This window comes from Dermacentor andersoni, chromosome 1 (genome assembly GCF_023375885.2).
Source record: "Dermacentor andersoni chromosome 1, qqDerAnde1_hic_scaffold, whole genome shotgun sequence".
Classification (NCBI taxonomy): Eukaryota; Metazoa; Arthropoda; class Arachnida; order Ixodida; family Ixodidae; genus Dermacentor; species Dermacentor andersoni.
The window spans coordinates 348,535,319-348,556,840 of NC_092814.1; the positions used below are offsets into that span (position 1 = coordinate 348,535,319).

Consider the following 21,522-nt stretch of genomic DNA (forward strand, 5'->3'; position numbering starts at 1 on the left):
CAGAAGCAAATTGGGCGAGAGAAAAAAACGAGGACAGACGCACGTACCCCTCCACTGTGGTGTGCTCTTTTTCTGTGTCATCATCCTACGTGCTGAAACGTTTTCTATGCTGCACAATTTGCGACACTGTTATGATGCGGACCAAGCGTCGGAGCTTCCTTAAAAAAAAAAAAAGAAAAAATATTCGCAAAGTGCACGCCGTATTTCGTGAAAGACACCAGCTCTAACGCGGCACGTGATACGGACCTGCCTTGCATTTTTTACGACACGTGCTATTCTGCATCCCTGCCATTCCTACAGCATCCCGACCGTGCAGCTTTGGGAAATTCATCATTCGTAAATCTAAATGGGGTCCTCTCATTCGATTACTCCAGAAAGAGCCTTACAGTATTTTATTTTTTAACAAGGACGGTGGGCCAGTTGAACTATTTGTTGAGGGGCAGTAGTTCCCATGACACATCTGGTCGCGCTAATACAAGTGCCCCAAAGGAACATGAACATTTCATTGGCTCAATTGGCTCAATGCAAACGCACCAAGTTGCTTGCCACTTTATGCAAGACGTTTGATTGACTTAACGAAGCTTCGGTGAATTACCAATACATTTTTTATCTTACCTCACTCACTCATTTACTCTCGATAATTATAGCTAGTGGAATCTCGCCTGCTAATTATGAATTTTCAGCGAACAAGATTCCTGACCTCACATAGCAAATCAGAATTAGGTGGAACGTGATAACGGTAGCGAACGAAGATGAAAAAAAAAAAAGCCGATTGTAGTTTACCTTGGACTTCGACTGTGAAGTTTTTCTCCAGTTTCCCAGCCTCGTTTGTTGCAATGCAACTGTAGTTTCCAGCGTCACGAAGTCTGCAAATAACGAACGACTCTAATAACGCCACCTGGAAGGTGGAGATCAAACACCAGTGTTTGCGCCCCACCCCGTCTGTCGCCATGAAACTGAGTTTCTGGGGGCTTGTTGTTCCTTAAATGGGACACATACATACAATTGCGAAAAAATAATGAATTCTTCGTAGTTATGAACAAAGACGCTCGAGAGAATGTACAACCCAAATGTGATGAAAGAAATTCTGCACTAAATTACAATACGTTCTAATATGAACAGTTAAATGCCACATCATCTTAGACACGGTAATAGAGAGGTTTTTGGTTGCGATTCATAAAACAAAACGTGCCTTCACACCACCAAAGATGGTTAAGATAATGCAGAAGATATAAGTACGTGTAGCTTGCCGTCCACGGAAATTTTGCTTCAGAAGGATGAGTGCGACTTCCAACTCGCAACGTGCGACAACAGTGTCAAAGTCATGGCGCAATTGGGTAAAGAGTGAATTAGTATGTTACCGTTTGAAGATGGTTGCAACGCCAGCGTATAAAACACATTAGATGAAGAAGCGCCTAGACGGATAATAATCAAAAGTAAGGATTTTAGAGGATCCAGAATATCAGACCTGTGGTTCTCCTTTATTAGCAAATGCAGGTGGGACAGCTTGCCTGCCAGACTGCAAGAGGTAGCGGCTATCCAGACAAATTTGGATGAGTTGTGAAGAGAGGAAGTGACGTATGAGTGAAGTTTTACTAAAGGTATTGCGACTAATAAAACAAAATCTCTAGAAGAAACGAAAAACACAGGTAAAACCAACAACGTTACCTTGTCGAGTTTTGCTGCTGTATTCAAATTGCGCAGTGTTTGTGGAAGCCACGATCGGAAACTAAACTGACGCGGAAAGAGCTGGAAAACGAGGTTTTAAGGACTTTTAAACGGCTAAAGTTTAAACACTTTGTTAAAAATGCACGTAGACGGATCAGCTAAAATATCTATGAGTTGGTTTAGAAGTTGGTCAAAACTATTACCCAAGCCAGCGTTTGTGTCTTTAGGTACGATAACAATTAAACCAATTGTGACAGACTTGATAGAGCGGTTGCAAAACAACGACCGCAGATTAACGCACCGATCTGTGTGACGAGCATTATCGCATAATGATGCAGAGAAGTGCAGGATAAAATAAGATTCTGAGGCAATGGATTACGTATTTTCGGTTGTTAAATTTAGCGAGAAGGTCTTTTCGCCGCGTCCACAGGTTTAGCTAAGCGGTGCGCCACGAAATTGCTTTATTCGTCTGTGCCGTTTCTGAAGGGGGAACGTACGCCACGGCGTCTTTCCAGGAGAAAAACGCCGTGGCTATTAAACTGCTGCGGCGGATGTGTTTTCTTTGTCTACTTGTGGGTGCATGCATTCAGTGCACCTTGCGCGCCGCAGCTGCAGCCGGCGTCCGTCGGCGGACGGCTGCACGAACGGGTCCCCTCGTGGACTGAGAAGGCGGCCCGCCCGCAGCCAGCGCACCGAGGGCGGAGGCACGCCCACCGCGGGACAGCGAAGCCAGGCGGGACGGTTCAGCACTGCCAGCACCAGCTCGCCGGCTGGGCCCTTCTCTTCACCAGACTCCAGCTTTGGGTGCACTGCGCGGGTAGCAGGACAGCATTCGTCACCTTTTTTTTTACCCCAAGAGCGCACTTCTTGGTTTACATCTGCAATCGACCTCCCGTCGGCAGCCATAATGCAGCTGACGTCATCGACTCATCATACTACTGGAACTGCTGGTAACAAACATATCGTCTGCAGCTCCTCCTCCACAACGTTAAATTGTTGAGTGAACGAAAGGGCAGCGTTAAATGAAATTATACTTTCCAGCAATTGATTGCATGCGGAGCAGTAATTTGCAAAAATCTGAATAAAAGGCTGGAACAGAACAACAAATGATAAATGTGGCATACAATCGATGACCCAGTACTAGAGAAGCCTAAAAAATAACCAGGCTATTTCTCAGGTGAGTAGGAAAATGCAGTGTCATCTCAATAAAATGGCAGATCTTCGTGTATGTTGAGGCAAATTATTGCCCCAATATAATCTGCTGTGCTTCACCTGAGTAGCATTGTCCTCGAGCCAGGAAGAAAGCGATCAACAACTACCGTTTTACTCAGAATTCAGTCAGATAAAGAATCGCTGGAGGACAATATTCTGTCCTCTTCATAAGCGAAAACTACCTAACTCTATTTTATTGTGATAGTAATTAGATGAACACTCCAGGCGCATTTTTGCTGTTGTCGTCGCCATGATGCCTCTAAAGTTCAAAGGCGATAACATCGTCGCCGCGCGCCGTATGCTGTATGTGCGAATGAAAGCGCGCGAGGGTGAGCCGACGATCACGGCTCAATCTCGCGCGCTCAACATAGGAAAGCGGGGAGGAAGCGCGCCGTCTTCCGTCGTTTGCAATTAACCAGATGGGGTGATGTACGGGAGGCTGTCTACTTCAGTAGCAACGTGCGGCCACGCAGGCTTCATCTTGAAAGCAATCTGCTCTGGGCGCAGAGTCTACGTGGGCCGACGGCTCATAGCTTTACGTGCGCTATGTTCTCGCCACTCCGTTTGCGTTTAAGCAATAGATAGCATGAAGCTCACTTCGCTCGCTACTGCTGCCGCGCTTCCTGACGCCAGCATTTTCAAAGTGAGTGTCCGCAGTTATCAAGTGTGATGTGAGCATGTTTGCCTGTGCGCGCTGACACGATGCTTGTTAATTTAGTGAGCGAGTGTTTACAAGCTTACACGTCCAATAACACTGCTATCCGTACTTCGTATTGGCTACTAATTCCCACTGAACACACTAGCCTATTAACCATCTACAAGACATCTTGGCAAGATCAGCAAAACGTCTTGAAAATTGTAAACGTTTACAAGACGTCTTGGCATGATATTTAAGGCTGTTTGAAGATATTTAACCAAAACTTTGTCGGATGCCTTCGAACGTCTTGTAGCCATCGTGAAGACCGTCTAATGCACCGCCAAATAAGGAATATAAGACGCTTTGCAAGACATCATGTAACCGTTTTAAAAACGGCTGTAAGAAATATTCGGAGATGTTTTGTAGTCTTCTTCAAAATGTTTTCCAACAGACGAAACAGATTTTTGAAGAGCAAGGTACGATATCTTCTAGTCAATATTTGCGTAACGCAGCGCTATAATTGAGTAAAGCAATTTCTTGTGTAACATTTGTTGTATAATTTGTTGAGTGACAGATCCTTTAGGGCCTAAAAATGACGTACGTGCAAACCATTCAAGGCTCGTTAAATAGTGGTGGTACGCATAGTCAGGAATGTTTAAGATTCATTGCAAGCGTCAGCACCTTAAAATTGAATCGAAAAGCATTTGTTCATTGGGCTAGGAAGCAGTTGCAAAAATGACAGCAAGATCTACCAAACCTGTCAATTTACAGTGGGAACACTACGGTCAGGGGAGCACTAGCAAATCAACAGCTTGGCAGATATCTTCATATTGCAATAAAACATGCTCCACCGTTTCCCTAGGTTTACCGCAGCTAAGCACATGCTTCTTCTTCCTTCTTATATCTCGCTTTATAAGTGCGTGTTCTAAGGCATCCTGACCTCGCTTCAAAAATTAATGAGCTTGCCTTTGAGTTATTATAAATTGTTTCTTTCCTGATTTCGCTTTTCCTCTGAAGCAGTTACTCATGGCAGGTTTCTTTTCCATTGCCGCCACGCATGAGATTTTCTCAGCCTCTGTGACTTTCTGCTTGATGTTGTTTGTCGCCATGTTGCTCACCATGCAGGTCCCATACTTGCTGGTAAGCTTCCTACTTCTTTCCCTCCACTGTGAATCAATGTTTTTCCTGCTCAAATACCTCAACACACTCCCAGACCATTTACTTTATTCGACATTCCTCAGTGGCTCTTCATAATCAATTTTACTTTGAGCTTCTCTCATTTCAAAGTTTGTCCAGACCATATCACCCTGCACAGCTTCATTTGTAGTCTTCCCGTGACCGCCCAATGCGAGGCGTACCACTGACCTTTGGTTGCCATCGAGTCATGATTGTACCGCTGACTTCATGCAAACAACCGCATTTCCAAAAGTAAGTCCTGGAACCATTACACCTTTCCACATACCCTGGAGCATCTCGTACCTATTGTATCCCTGTGGCGCTCTGTGCTTCATTATGGGCGTTTCGATTCTCCTTTGCTGTTATTGTTTTTCCTGTGTTTCCCGATATATATCGCCTTCGTTTATCCATATACCGAGGTATTTATATTCTGTTACCTGAAGTATTTCCTGGCCCTGTATCGCCACTGTCGGTTCACTTTTTTCATTGAATACCATAACACTTGATTTTCTAGCACTAAATTTCAAACCTAAATTGTTGCCTTCCTGTCCACAGATATTAGCCAGACGTCGCAAATCACTTTGCTTGTAAGCTAGCAACACAATGTCGTCCGCATAAAACAAACCTGGAAGCTGCTGCTCTGCTACGGTACCCTGCTGTTTGCCTGAGAGATTAACACCGATATTACTTCCTTCTAGCGACTTTTCCATCCTCACCATGTACATCATAAACAGCAGTGGGGATAAAGGGCACCCCTGCCTCAGCCCCTTGTTGATATCAACTTTCTCCTTGTGCCTCATCCCTTCCCGTTCAACGCAAACGTTATTTTCTAGGTAAATCTCTCTCAAAAGCTGCATAAAATTGTCGCGTCATCCTTCTCCTTCCAGAATATCCCATAAAATGTTGCGGTCAACGTTGTCATATGCTCCTGTAATGGCTAAAATGGCCACATATAACGGTCTCCTTTCTGCACTGGATAGATTGATCAAGGACAAATAAGTTATTATCCAGACGCCTACCTATTCTGAAGCCATTCTGAAGTTCTCCCAAAATGCCATTATTATCTGCCCATGCTTGCAGCCTTAATTGCCTGCATTGCTAACCTGTATATTACCGATGTGATGATCAACGGTCTATACGAGTGAATTCTTTCTCCCCCTTACCTTTATAAATTAAATTCATTCTATTTTGTCGCCAACTGTCTGGTATTCGTCTATATTTTAAAGTTTTTCCACTGCTCTCACCACAGCTTCCTTACTTTTTGGTGATAGTTCATTAATCCGCCTAACTGTAAACTCGTCTAGTCCTGTGGCTGTGCACTTCGGAATTTTCTCCTCGGCTTTCTTCCTGTTTAAGTTTGTCAGCAGCAGCTCCTTTTCCATTTGGTTCTCTTTCATGCTCTTTTTTTTTCTTCAAATAGAACCTCGTCATTGCCTTGGAAAGATTCGGCTGTTATTTTTCAGATGTTTGTTTCGATCTTCGTCTAGAATATGTTGTATTGTTCAAGGCTTCCTACCCAATAAGTTTATGTGGTTCCAAAATATTCCAGGTGCGGCCTTCTTTATCTCACGTACTTCTGACAACCAACGTTCATTTTCACCTTTTACTTTTGCTTGAACCAGCATTTGTACCATAGATTTTTTTCTCTCGGTCTATCTCCCACTTACTGAGCACTTCATCCTGCGGCAACTGCGCCTTCTTTGCCTGCCTGTGCTCTCGTGATGCTTTCTGTCGTTCGGCGATCGCTTCTCGTATCTGCCTGTGCCATCCGCTTTTCGGTTTCTTTTTTTCCTTTCCAACGAGCATGTTGCTTCTCTTTCCGTATTTCTGTCGTTGTTACACTTAGAAGCTCACCATATTCTCACTCTTTTCTTGGCCATTTGCCAAGTTATTCCTCGACTTTTATGACTATATTTGTTATTTTTTCAGCGTTCGAATTTGGACTGGCAATTTTGCACTCCTTGCTCCCTTTCCCAACTACATACTTCATTTTCAAAAGGATGCTTTTATGGTCAATTCCTATGCTGCTATGCCCTTCCTCGTCAATGACCATTTCTCCCAACTTATCGTGAATTCATTCTGTCATCAGGCAGTAATCAATGGTCGATTGCCGATTTCCCACTTCCCCCATGGTCTGCCTTTCCCACTTAGACCCTGTACTCACGATAACGACGCTATGTTGTTCACAAAGATATAGCACTGACTTCCCGTTGTTGTCGGTATAGCCATCTAGATCCTGTATGTGGGCATTTATGTCACGTAATAGGATAATTTTGGCCCCATTCCCGAAACCCTTAATATCGGCACTTAGACAGTCCACTAGCTCTTGATTCTTCTCTCCGCTATTATTTCCGGTCCACAATTACGTTACGTCCAGCCAAGTTTTCTTTACACTCATTGTACATGATAACCAAAGATGCTCTTGACATTTTGAATGTACTCTTTTTCTTAGGAGAGCAGATAGTTGGGCTCGTTGGTTGAAATACATACTGAAAAAGTTTGCGCGGAGACACGAGGATAATGCCGAGAAAAGACAGGGACAAGTGCTAAACTCACAACTGAAGTTTATTCCAAACGCACACACGAATAAATAGGAAAACCGAAACAGAACAAAACAAGGCTATAATTTAATATCACGTGTTACCCTGTATACCTGATTGAGTTGGCCAAGAATCGAAACTCCCTATCATTTTTTTAAAATAATCAATTCGCATTGTCATAAAGTCGTTTTAAGCCAGAAGGACAAAGTATAGTCAACTCGGTGTACTGCCTATCATTCCCTTTCTTGCTGAACAGCTATACTTCCAGCTCCCGTACACATTAGCGCCAGAGGTCCCTGTCGTAGAGGTCCCAGAGGTCCCTGTCCCCGTGCCATGGAGCGATTATGCAAGAAACTCTATGGCGCAGTCCAGGCCAAAGCTTTCGCAAACGCAAGACGAGGCATATTCTGCACCGAAATAAAGCAGAATGCTTCCAAGTGTCCCAGCTCACGTTAGTCAAGCTGTTCTACGGAAAAAAAAGCTATTTCAAAAACGCCGTGCAAGATGGTGGAACTATGGTGTTCGATTGTCAGAGGTCTGCCTACCGAACACCAAATTATTTGAAATCGTATCTTGCATCTTATTTTTGAAATCTTTCTTTTTTCGTTGAACCGCTTGGCTAACGTTAGCAGGGACACCCTTTATAGACTCAATAGAGATGGAACGCAAATCTGTAACGAAATAATGGCATTACGCTCGCAAGTTAGAGAACGCGCCAAAATTCTCACGCACCCTAAACTTCAAATCGGGCGAGCGCCGTCCCCGAATAAAGCCCAGTACTATGCAAACAGACTACCAGGTACTTGAAACTCGGCCGCATGTGCGTGTGTGAGTGTCATACGCTGACTTGTACGCTGGTAGGAGAGGGAAGGCAAACACTATGGGATAGTGCTGCTTCGAGCACACGACCTGACTGCCGAGGAGCAAGAATGGCTATGAGTGCTGCAGCCTAGACTGCTAAATAAGTTAATTCAATAATAAAAAAAAATGACAATAAGCACAGACCCATAACGTCGAGGATGAAGTCGATCTCCGCGGTACCGGCCGCGTTTCCCGCGATGCAAGTGAATTTTCGATCCCCAAGCTGCACCCGCTGGATGATCAGCGATTGCGGGTCTCCGCTGGGCACCTCGATGCGCGGGTCAGCGTCGTTGGCGGTCACCACCTCGGGGCCCCGCATCCACACGATGGTGGGCGCGGGCTTGCCCTGGGCAGGGCAACGCAGTGTTGCCATGGCCCCCTCCACCACCTTCAGCCGCGTCTCCAGGTTGCGAGTGGGTATTGAAGGGGGAACTGAAATGGGGGAGGGGTATGAAACAGTGAACTGAAAAAAGGCGACACCTGGGCTTGCCCAGTGCTCTCACTCTACATCCCGACTGCATATTGCCACACGTGGACCACTCACACCAGCTGCGGAAATGGGGAATCAATGAGTGAAAGCTTTATTTTTATGTCGAGAGTTAATGGCGGTGTGCCTCCCGTCTGTTGAAGGGGCCCCTGGGTAGCTTGTTGTAGCTTCCTAGGCGGCGTTGTGGTCATGTGTGGCTTGTCTTGGACCCATGTCGGGGGCTTGTGTGTCTTGAATGCAATGGGGGGCTAGTATGGGAGGACCGGCACAAGATTTTATCGAAACACTCTCAACACAGGTGCGCGAGAGACGTCTGCCCCATTGTGCGAGAAAACTTACACGAAAGCGAGTAGCTATATTTTAGTGGCAACCGTGTTCAGCCAGCAGACAGCGAAGTTTTCTAAGTAAAGCCATGCTTTCCTTGCTTTCATTGCCTGTTGGGTTCACCTGCTTGCAATGCCATTGTCACTACCGGTGTTGCAGTGCAGTTTATAGCCCTAAGGTGCCGCCTGTCGAGAAATGTCGACATGTAGGCTGGACCTAAAGAAATAAAAAATTATTGCTGTTTTAACATGCTATAACCATAATAAGATATTGAGGTACGCCGGAGTGGACAAATCCTAATTGACTTTGACCACGTGGGGTTCTTTAACGTGCACTAAATTGAGCTGCCCGTTGCTGTGGTTACAGCGGGAAAGCCGGTCACGGCCTTACAACGGATGAGGACAAGTGCTGTTGTAATTTCTTGTTTGTGCGACGTCATTCATGCCGCATGCAAAAGGCGGTGCTAACTTGAGAAGTTTGTCTCTCAGCGACGTCAGCAGCTGTTCAGATCAAATGAATACATCGTACACTTTCTATGGTACTTGCGGTGAAGCCACATCGACAACACAATGCTTTTATACGCGCACCTAAACGTAATGGCCAATATCTATATTGGCACATCCGTCACTTTCACGATGGTACGCAGCGGACGGCCCGTCGAGGTGAATCAGTGGTCACTGTGGTTCAAAATAATTCTTTTTTAAAGTCACTGTTTCGACCGATAGGCGAAGCATCGATTTCGATAGCAAATTAGTAGACAGCTATGCGAAATAAGGATACTCGCTTTATCGGCCGTATAAACTTGTAAATACTCGCTTACTAGCTAAATTAAAAAGTATGTTGGCATGCGCGCACGAACAAACATGAACACATGTCACTCGATGACCGCGGAAACTCACTGTCAAAACGCTCGAGTGAGGAAGCGCGGCAGCAGCAGCGAGCGAATTAACGTTCGTGCTGCCTCTCGATGCAACGCGAACTAAGCGCCGAAAACACAGCGCGCACGAAGCTATCAGCACTCCGTCCGCTGTCCCCATCGCATATCGCTTTCAAGATACGGCCCGGCCGCTCGGCCGCGCCATACGCAGCAGCCACCGGAGTAGAACGCCCCTCCTCGTCCCTTCTATCTCCCCGGTGCATTTTGCGCGACAGAAGACGGCACACTTCGTCGCCACTTTCCTCCGTTGCGCGAGTGAGATTGAGCCTCCACGTCGGCTCTCCCTCGCACGCTTTCACTCGCACATATAGCATACGGCGCACGGCGACGATGTTATCGCCCTATGATATTATGCGAAAAACCACAGCAACGAGGACGGCATAAGAGTGCCTGGAGTGTCCTTACAATTGCTATCGCAATAATAATAATTCTATCCTGCTTGGGCCGCACCTTCACCGGTTCTATACCGTAAAAATGCGTGCAGCTCCTCAGTAAGACGTTCTGTTATAGAATACTGGCCGGCCTGGTGAAACAGGGATTCAAGGATGCTCGTTTATTTGGGTTTTGCTGGAGATAAACGAACTCTAAGCCAATGAAAACTTATTGCGCAGCCCTTCACAACTGTGTGACCTCCTCACAGTGCCACTGTGGGATGCTGGAAACGTGCGCAATGATTGCTGTTTTTAGAAGATGAAGCGTGAGAGCGATTATGCAATATGCAAGCTATAGAGTCGCAAGATCGGTATAAAAATGTGCTGGCGCATAATGTATGCGATTACCAGGAGGAAGCCGAGCTAACATATTGTGCGCACTGGGTGTCGCTCAGTTTTACTGAAATCCGCCTAGGCCAGAAAGAAAGCGCGTGAATCCTTCCACGCATGAGCACCCACGTTTTCTACGTGCGTGCTCGATGTGATATCTAATGATAAATTGTACGCCTTAGCGTCCCAAAGCTGCACAGTGTGCTATGAAGGACGCAGTAGTGGAAGACTCGAGATTAATTTTGGCCACATGAGGTTTTAAACGCACACAAACGGACGAGCGTTTCTGCAAAAAGACCGCATCAGAATGCAGGGCCCTGACCGGGCATGAAACTGCTGACTCCGGGCTCAGCAAGCAGCTCAATGCGATATTCGTACCACACAAGCCGGCGCCGCATTAAGATTTATGAAATGACTGTACAAACTAGAGAGCCTCAGTAAAATCTTGAGGGTCTTACAGAAGTATCGTCGTTCGGAGGTCATCCGGTACATATTGCAAATATTTCATCGCCGGCATTACTATTCCTTGCATATTCCTCAGAATTTTCTGCGTCTGTTTCCCGATTTGCTTTGTTTTTCACTGAATATATGTGACCAATTTGCATTGTGCGCCTAGAGTGCAAGAATAACAGTATATGTGTTTGCTATTGTGCACTCACACTGCTCTTCGGATATATGTGCGGTATATTTTGTTACCACTGTTTTCTCTTTTCCCATTGGTGGGTGCTGCGTGTTGGGTGCCACGCGTGTTCAATTAAATATTTCGATATCAATTACATGGATACGTCAGGCGAAATCTCACCGTTGTCGTCGGCGTCGGCGTGAGCTAGGCTCCGTATAAAGTCCAATCGCGCCCTGCGCGCCTCATGCTGTAGGTGCAAGGGGAAGCGTGCGCGGGTGAGCTGAGAAGGATGCTGGCTTGATGCACGTCCAGTGTAGGAGATGACGTGATAAAGAGCGCGCTAGTCGGGTTGGGGGAGGCGAGCACGCGGTACCATGATCGAGAGCGCGCTAATTAAGGGGGTTGCCGGTGAGCGCTCGTCTCCTCCTCTAGCCCGGCCGTGCTCCACCCGTGCCCTATCTTGGAGGCAATCTCTGGCGGTTGCAAAGGTTCGCCGCGCCGAGATAATAGAGAGTTTTAGTTTAGGGGATGCAAGCGGCTTGCGTACGCAAGAACCAAAACTCTCTAATGGCTGACGGCTGCATGTCAGCTGTCTTCGCGCGCCTAGTGCTAGAGATCGTGCAACAAAGTTGGGGACTATAGTCCCCAACTTTCGGAGATGCGCTGAAGCGACAGGCAGCGCCAAGCGTTCGCTCCCCTGTGCCTGACCTATTCATCATGCCAGCGCTGTGACAGCGAGAGTTCGTGGTCATAGAGTGAGATCACTTTGTGTTAGCCTGTGCGCGTTACACCATGCTTGTTAATTTAAATAGTAGGCTAATGTTTACTGCAATTTATTCGACCTACAAAACGACGAACCTTACTGAGTAATTTGCTTTCGCTATCAATGCTTCGGCTTTCGGGCGGAACTCCGACTTTTTTTTTTATCCGAATTATTAACGACACCAAAATTGCGGCTATGGCAATATTGATATCATACATTAAGTAGTAGTTATGTGAATACGGACCAATAATAGAGGATTTTTGCAGCAAGCCTTAGCAGTGTCATCTCTTTTTCCTAACTCTTCATTGAAGTCAACAGTAAATTTCTATTTACCTGTCATACGTAAAATTTTCCATCTACGAATATAAAAAATAAATTATCAGGTTTTACGTGCCAAAACCACGTTTTGATTATGAGACACGCCGTAGTGGGTGACTCCGGAATAATTTGGACCACCAAAGGTTCTTTAACGTGCTCCTAAATTTAAGTACACGGGTGTTTTCGCATTTCGCCCCCATCGAATTGCGGCCGCCGTGGCCGGAATTCGATACCGAAACCTCGTGCTTAGCAACCCAGCACCATAGCCACTAAGCAATTACGGCGGGTATCTACAACTATCTACACAACTCCTTTAATTTCATTACAATCACCTTTTCTTCCTGCTATACGTTTGTGGCATGGCAGGGGTACACCTCCAGTCATCATCCCGACATATCTTAGGTCTCGGCCATAGGGCCCTTTTTAACTGAGTGATATCACGTGGCGTATAACGACCACTCGCTCTAGTAGGCCCGCTACCTCTTTCAAGTGAGCGCGTTACAATAAAATCGCGCGGCAGGCGCAGCTGTCGTAAGAGCTGGCTCCTTTCCGACACCATGTACTCACCGAGTACCTCGAGAATGTAGTCCAAGGAGGCGCGTCCCACCACGTTCACCGCTTCGCACGTGTAGATTCCAGCACTCGAGGGAAGTGCCGGTCGGAGTGTCAGTAGGCGGCCTCCCTGCGAGCCGATGATCACAGCTTGGACACGAAGCCGTGCACACGCACACCGCTCGTTGATTCAAAATGAACAAAAACGGACAGCGTATGAGAACTTTAGCACACCGCGACGCCTTACACAAACGGAGTCGAGCGAGCAGTTTTGTCCTTCAAAAAAAAAAAAGAAGGATTCAGGACAGAAACAAGAATACTAGAGGAAGCTTGAAGTACGAGGGACGTTCTAAAAGTAAGTTTCGTTTTTTTTTTTAGAGAGAAGATGGTATATACCAGGTGAAACAAACAGCAGGCGGTGGGATGAGAATCCCCGCCCGTTGCTGGTTCAACGACGGAAGGAGCGTCAGCGGAGGAGGAATGACGCATGAACAGAGCTCTGAAGAAGAGACAGTAGCAGCAGACCGGCGTGTCCGAGGTTATTCGAGTACAAATCACGGTGGCATACAGACGTGTGCTGACAACGTGGTAGCCAATGGAAGTGCGTTCTCTTATCGGGGTATGAATGGGCACTTGCTGCATGCATTGAAAGCCGCACTCTCGGGGCGGCACTTCCAAAACAATGCTGAGGTGGAGCAGGCTGTGCGACAATTTCTTGCATTGCAGGGCACCGAGTTTTACCAGAGTGGTTTCTTCAAACTGATTGCACGCTATGACAAATGTATCAACGTCGGTGGCGACTATGTGGAAAAACAGCGCAAGGTGTATATCTATATATATATATATATATATAGTTCACGATGCCATTGTGTTTTTGGAGGGAGGGGCAATACAATTCCCGTGTGAAAATAAATTACGAAACTTACTTTCGGAACGCCTCTCCTAGTTATTGCTAATGTATACTAGTCGACTGGTTCAGGTCGAAGCATAGCCTCCTTGGGCGCTTCTCCATGTTTTGCCGATTGCTTCAGTGTGTCCTGTCGCCCACACCCACTGTTCTATTCCCCTGGCATCTATGACCGCTAAGCGCTGGCTGTCCTTCCCTGTCAGTACACTACTACTGTATGGTATCGATGGCACAGGCAATTTTCGGATGCTTACGCACGCGTTCTGAAGCATTACCCGTGTATAGAAAGTGGCCCCACTAACGTTAGTGAAGCTGTTAAAAAACTGGTACAATATACGATTATGAGACCTTCTGTGTTATGTGATCATTATTCTTCATGCACCAGATTAACTTCTGTGTACTAATTGCTTGGCTAGTTAGATTACTTCCCCATTATATACATTCTTAAAATAAAGGCGTGAATTCCGACAGGAAAGCTGTTAAGGTGCCCTAAAACATTTAATTAGGCCGCAAATAGATGAACGTGCACATGGTGATGCTTTACTCCATCCCCTTGCAGGCCTTGAGGCCACCCCTCCAGAAAGAAGTTTTTACTATTACCACTACTACTTCGTCACCAGGCAGCAACCAACTGCGTGTGTGGTACCCTCGACTGAGGATCTTTCAATGTACTGTGAATAATAATAATAATAATAATAATAATAATAATAATAATAATAATAATAATAATAATAATAATATTAAAATAAATCTGAGAAAAAACATCTACGATGATTATGCAAGTATGAGGATAGCCGAAACACGTCGTGCATGAGGCGAGGAATATGAACGGGAACACCAAAATTGTGTTCTATAGAAACAATTACTCGTGATGTGTGAATTCGAATGTTTTATTTTAACACGCAGCAGGCAAATCTCCCTCTAACGCTTAATGACATTGAGCCCTTTCGTGCTTGGAATGTGCGTAATGCAACTACAGCGTTTTGAAGGCAATGTTTTTTGTTCGCTCTCATGTTGCTCTAGGGGCACTGCAGCCGGGCTCCTCTATTGCACTTCCCTCTGGACACGCTGCGCCTTCTGGTGGCGCCGACGTGAAGCCTGCGCATACCCAGTGGTCCATTCAAGGTGACCAAAATTGGCTCCAAAGAAATTTATTGAAGAACCGCAGATGCTCAGCTCACCCACGTGAACGGCCCACATTTGACTCTGCCCAACGTTTCCGAAATTTTTAGACTGTACTATCTTCGGGATCGGCCCGCATTTTTGGTAGGATATGTGGATAGCTAATTAGCCGAAAAGAACACTGATCTGTCAATGCCAAAATGGGGGCTCGACACCGAACCGACAATGCACTCATCGTTATTTCTAACCCAGGTGATTTTCGCAGCATGGACGCTCTACCCATCTCCTGGCAGAACGGAACGCAACGCCTTCATCACAGTCCCTTTGGCCACGGAACTGAAAAGCCAAGCCAACGACAGCAAGCATACGGAAAGTGCATGCTTTTTCCGCTACTCTGCACTAAATCTGGACAGAACACCGAGATACGACTGGCAACAAGGAACGCTGACAGATGACCTACTTAAGCGCCTATCGTCGACCGGCAGATTTGGGCTCGACATCGAACCGACAATGCACTCATCATTATTTCTAACCCAGGTTGGTTACTTGAACAATTCATCTTGCTGCAAAAGTTCAGACCCTTGGTTGTTTGAGGTGTCGTGCCCCTTTGACACCGGCGATATTGCGCGCAAATTGTTTGCAAAATGCCTGCTTGTTTTCCGTGCCTATTTTATGCGCATGATTTTATTGCCGTCTGGTGACATAAAAGTGAATGCAGGTCCCATCGAAACGCCTTGCGAATGCTCGTCCTTGCTTGACACGATCAAGCGTATTCAACAAGACCACATGGAGATGCTGAGTACATTTCAGCAGCTACAGCAGTGGCAACTGAACGTTGATTCCAAGCTAAAAAGCCTTGAAAAAAAATTGTCTGCCTTAGGGGCAATCAGTTTTCTTCACCTGATTTGTCTCCTGCGCAAGCGCACAATCAAAGCATTAGGATGACTGGTTTTTCTGAAGACATCACTGCGCTTAAAGCTGCCACTGTCGACGCGGAAAATAGACAACGAAGAAATAATCTTTTGTTTTTTGGGTTACCCGATTCCCAGACTGAAACTTGGAAACCATAAGAAGAGGCTGTTTGTTTCCTTATGCACTGAAACGATGGATGTGGCAATTGAAGGAGCTAACATACAAAAAGCTCATAGAATTGGCCGCTTCAAAAATGACAAGAAGCGACCTATCATAGTTAAATTCCTGCGATTTAAGGACAAGGAGGCTATTCTTGTCACACGATTTAAGCTGAAATCAGATGAGTATGTTGTCCGGGAAGACTTCTCGGCCGCTGTGCGCTGTGCTCACAGGAAACTAGATGAATTTGCAAGGCAACAAAATTTGTCATTTGGAATTCCCTTCGACAAACTTATCATGGATGGGTGGTGTTATATATATGACGCCTATAAAGACATTGTTACTGCAGTTAAAAGATAACTATATGGTGGCAAGGTAGTCCGAAACGTTGAAACTACATGTCACGCTACTTATTGCCCAACTCCCCGGCACACTAAGCTAAACGTTCTGCTGATCAACTGTCGTAGCATTGTGAACAAAACTGACGCCCTCGCCAGCCTTATCCTTTCTGCAAAGCCTCATGTAGTGATCGGAACTGAATTGTGGCTTGACGAAACAGTGAACAACAGTGACGGTTTCCCGGCTGCTTTTACTATTTACAGACGAGACCGCGACAGGCACGGTGGTGGTGTATTCCTTTTAGTTGACAAATGCCTCCCAAGTGTTCCAATAGAGAGTACCAACAATGACTGTGAAACTGTGTGGTGCCGAGTAAGGCTGCATGATTCCACACATATTGCATTTGGTGCGTATTGCCGTAGCCCCAGCTGTATTAGTCCAGCTAGTTTTATTTCACTCTCTTGTACCCTCCAAAGCCAGACGACCAATTTCATACTTGGTGGTGATTTTAAAATGTCTTGCGTGCGTTAGGTAGACAGGTCCCCAGTATTGTCCTCTTGTTGCGCACTCTCACTTGAATTCAGTCACATGATCACTGCCAACGGTCTTTATCAGTTTTTAGACTTCCCTACAAGACGAAGTGGTGAGAGCGCTTCTGTACTTGACCTGATTTGCTCAAACCCTGATGGGTTGGTGGAATCTGTCCTGCCTGTTCTTGGGATTAGCGACCATGAAGCCGTCTTGGCACAGATTTCATGCCTGCGATTTTATCCGATTAAAGCCCCACCGCGGAAAGTACTCTTTTTTGGAAAGGGTGATTATAGTTTAATTACGCACTGCCTGGAAGTGTTCTGCGAAGAGTTTCTAGACTGCATCGATACTTCCAACATTAATGAGCTATGGGAGCTATTTAAAAACAAACTGCTCTCTTTTATTGGCGAATACGTACCATCAAAAATATTATGGAGTAAACAAAGACAGAGCTAGCCATGGTTCACTACTGAAATCAAGCGTTTGCTGAATCAACGAGGTCGCCTTTTCCACCGATACATTTACTCAAAGGATGACGGGATATATAGGCAATTGGACGAGTTAGGGAAACAGGTCAAATTAAAGATAAAACATTCCAAAGATGATTTGAATGCCTTGCTTAGTGAAAAACTGAAACATAACCCTAAAGAAATATGTAAATATGTCAAAGCCACTGGCAAAGAAGAAAGCTCCATTCCTACGATCTTCACTGTTCAAGGCCAAATTACTGACGATTCAGAAAAGGCTGCTCACTTTAATAGCTACTTTCAATCCGTGTTTTCTGCACCTACCGGATGCCCTATAGCTGGTCCGATCCCGCACAGCCTAGACACTATGTCTGACATAATTATCTCCTACGAAGGTGTCCTGAAGCTTCTACAGGAACTAAAAACTAATACAGCTACTGGCCCTGACAACATTCCATGTCACGTGCTTAAAATGTGTGCCCCAGTTTTTGCCAAATTTCTACTTTTACTGTTCAGCGTATCAATATCCTCCAGTGCTTTGCCATGTGAATGGAAAACGGCGAACGTTGTGCCTGCACATAAAAATGGACCTCGATGCCGAGTTGAAAATTACAGGCCAATATCTTTAACCAGTGTGTGCTGCAAATCATCGGAGCCCGTTCTCTACTCTTGTACATTTGGTCATTTGCAGGATCACCAATTTGTTGTCAGTTATCAGCATGGCTTCAGAGCTGGCTTGTCATGTGTGACCCAACTTGTTGAATTTTCACATGATATTTTCTTATCTTTTGACAATGGTAAACAGGTTGATTGCCTATTGCTGGACTTTCAAAAAGCGTTTGACACGGTATCACATTCATTGCTGTTGTTTAAGCTTTCTTGCCTAGGTTTGCCGAGTAATATCTTACGCTGGATAAAAGACTACCATCATGACCCCACTCAAAAAGTCGTCATCAACGGCACACAATCACACTTCGTAACGGTAACATCTGGCGTGCCGCAGGGATCCGTCTTCGGCCCACATTTCTTTTTAATCTTTACAAATGATATTGGCTCAGGCGTGACATCAAAAATTCGTCTATATGCAGATTATTGCGTACTGCATCGAGATATCGAAAACGCGGATGATACAGCTGCATTACAAATGGACCTCAATCGGATTATTGCATGGTGCAGCAAATAGAATATGACTCTAAATCCTAAAAAATGCTGCCACATTAGCTTTAGTAGAAAAAAGCTAAAATACTCAGTAGCTTCTTTTTACCTAACCATCAAATAGCCACATATAAGGATGTTGAGCACTTAGGTGTGTATTTCTCCTATATTCTAACCTGGAACAAGCATGTCGAATACATAGCTTTGAAGGCTGGTCGCGTTTTAAACTTTATTAAAAGAAATTTTCGCAATGTGCCTAGTGACGGGAAAGAAACTCTGTATATCTCCAACGTACGCTCAATATTAGAGTACGCAGCATCAGTGGGGTATCCACCCACTAAAATGCTAATAAAGAAACTTGAAGCGATACAAAACCGTGCGGCGCGTTTTATTTTAAAGTTATATGACCGTCACAGCAGCGTCACCGCGTTAAAAAAGCAGCTAGGCTGGGACTCCCTGCAGCTTCGTCGTGCGTCTTTCCGAATAAACCTCTTAAACGACATTATCAACAAAAAAAATTGGCATTGACCACGGAGCTTACCTAGAACCTCCCACGTATATTTCCCGAAGAAAAGACTATAGCCGTAAAATAGGCAAAATTTCCTGTCGGACATCTGTATTTAAATCAGCTATTTTCCCACGCACGATATCCGTATAGAACAGCCTACCAAACGCACTAGTTACATTAAATGACAATAGCTTCTTGGCCACGCTCAAATCGCATTTACGAGGACAAAGTGACGCGTAATTGTGCACTGTACCAACTCATCATAAACCATTGTCTACTGTACTAATTTGAGTGATGTCTGTGATTCCCCTGTTATCTACAAGTTAAACTTTTTTTCATACATCATTTAAGTATTTGTTCATGCTTTTAGCTGCAGTGATGCTGGGTCTTGTCGACCTTACTTGTGATCCCAGTGCTTTCGCTTATTCCTTTGTGCGTCTCCCGTACTCCAATAGCCGTATGGGAGATCGGTACGTACAAAAATAAACAAAAAAATAAAAAGAATGCTATTTGCATGAATATCTCCATATTTCCAGCAAAAGAACGGAGGGCAACGATACAATACGCAAGGGAGCGCGTCAATAAGGTCACGGACACATAGCAGTAAGTCCCGGACACACGTGGCGGACACACCGAAAGTGCCCACATACGTGACGTCATTCCTTTGACTCATTAGTCGCCAGATAATGAAGTTTGCGGGGGCTACCGGTGACATGTGGTATAGGTACCGTCAGCCAAAAAAGTTTGCGGACCATGGGCTCTCAGAAAGCGTTGACCCTGAGTAACTTGCATCAATAGTTAGCAAAACTGTTTATCATAACGTTGTTCGCAAGTAGAGGCTGGAAATGGCAATACCAGGCTGGGTTGTGAGGTTGCGGATATATTCAGCTATTTCTCAGATCCCATAGTCCGTAAACCTTGTGCAGTCGACAGTACGTTTATCGCTTGCAAAATGTTCACCAAAAATCAAGATGATAAGATTCATGCGCAACCTGTTCTTGCGAAAAACAACGCCAGTGAAAGACGGCGTTAATACGCACCTTTCACCGCTCACTGTCAACAAACGCGCTACAGTAGGGTGCGGACAATCCGCGTGTGACGCGAAACCTACCACGCACACAGTCTCAATTTACTGCTTGGCCCATGCAACATTCCGTATACCTTGTACAGACCATAGAGAAAGCTTCATACTGTATAACGCCGCGGCACGGAAGTAGCCGCTTAAAAGGAAACCGTCCCATAAATACCTGCGCCGGTCAGCAGTATACATGTGTTAGTAAAAAGCCGGCAATACGAAGTAGTTGGAACTAGGCGCTACTACGAATAACTCATGCCATTTGCAGAACCAGAGGGACCCTGCCTGGAAGAAGAGCAGCTTCGGGTCGGACTCCAGCAGGGGCACCCCGTCGTGGAACCAGCTCAGTTCCGGTGCCGGAGACCCGGATGCTGGGCAAGCGAGCGTCACTGGCTGGTGCAGCCACGCCGTCTGGTGCCGGTCTTGGCTTGACGTGTCGATGGAAGGTGGCTCTGCACGAACCGAGGGTCATTTATTATTACTTATTATTACGGCGTGTTCAAATAACGAAATTTCTGGATCGAATCGAACGCGAATATTCGACAATAACTACCACCGAATATCGACTACTTTCTCATTTCTAAAGCAACATGAAATATTAAGGTTGCCCGGAGTATGTTTATAGAAAAATAAAACCAGTAGGCTTATATGCACTTATATGCCGTTCACAATTAATCATGCGGGTAATTGAGGTGCTTGTAGATCATAAACTACTACTTTCAATAATGTGGAGTACGACAGCAGTTACAGTAACGAAAAAAAGGTAACAGCATGTTACCAGATGCACATACAGTGGGTTCGAAGATGAGTGATACGACAGCACCGAATATTCTTTTAACGTGATCTGAACATGCTGAGGGCAGCCGAATAATAAGCCGAAACAAGAATGCGTATACAGGCTGCTCAAAAATGAGCCATTATTAATGACTGAATGAAAATTATTGAACAAAACTTATATGGCCCGCATGTTCGCTCAGCAACTGGCGCTTAACAGCGGCAGCTCCCCTTCTGCAGAATCATTCGGAACATCCATCGCCCTGTCTTCTTCAACTCTTTTTTATGCCTTACACCATATATTCGAAGAAAAAAAAAAGACGCATAATCGGTAACTCCGATTACTGAATACTTGAATCGCATACGGACCAAGTAATATCAAGTATCAGTTTAGAAATCTGGAGTATCCGCACGCTCTGCCTATTATGGTACAATTAAGTTTACAGACACCGTTAAATCATACATCGTACCAGGTGCGATGCTTTAGGATCAAAGCGACACAAAACGGCTCTTCAGCAGACCCAATCGCGCGAATCACTTTCTTTTTTTTTTTTTGCGAAAGGCGCTGTTGGTCATCGGCGTTGCTCAATAAACACAGTACAAATGCAGGTTTTCCGAATAATGCGCTGACAGGGCTCCCAAATTACATTTTGAAGCGCTAACATTGAAGCGCGCAATACATATGACAACTGAAATAACAAATGAAACGCGCCCT

The 21,522-nt window shown here is 45.3% G+C and overlaps 1 protein-coding gene across 1 annotated transcript in view; it reads right to left on the minus strand.

The window, feature by feature from the left end:
• Positions 1-1,399: 1,399 nt before the first annotated feature.
• The window catches only part of LOC140219512 (hemicentin-2-like), a 63,850-nt gene continuing 43,727 nt past the window's right edge, over positions 1,400-21,522 (minus strand). The window contains exons 8-12 of the mRNA XM_072289350.1: positions 20,319-20,485; positions 12,874-12,988; positions 8,239-8,526; positions 2,264-2,477; positions 1,400-1,415 (exon numbers count right to left, since the gene is read on the minus strand). Of these exons, the coding sequence (XP_072145451.1) occupies positions 1,400-1,415; positions 2,264-2,477; positions 8,239-8,526; positions 12,874-12,988; positions 20,319-20,485 (800 nt within the window). The remainder of the gene's footprint in view (positions 1,416-2,263; positions 2,478-8,238; positions 8,527-12,873; positions 12,989-20,318; positions 20,486-21,522) is intronic.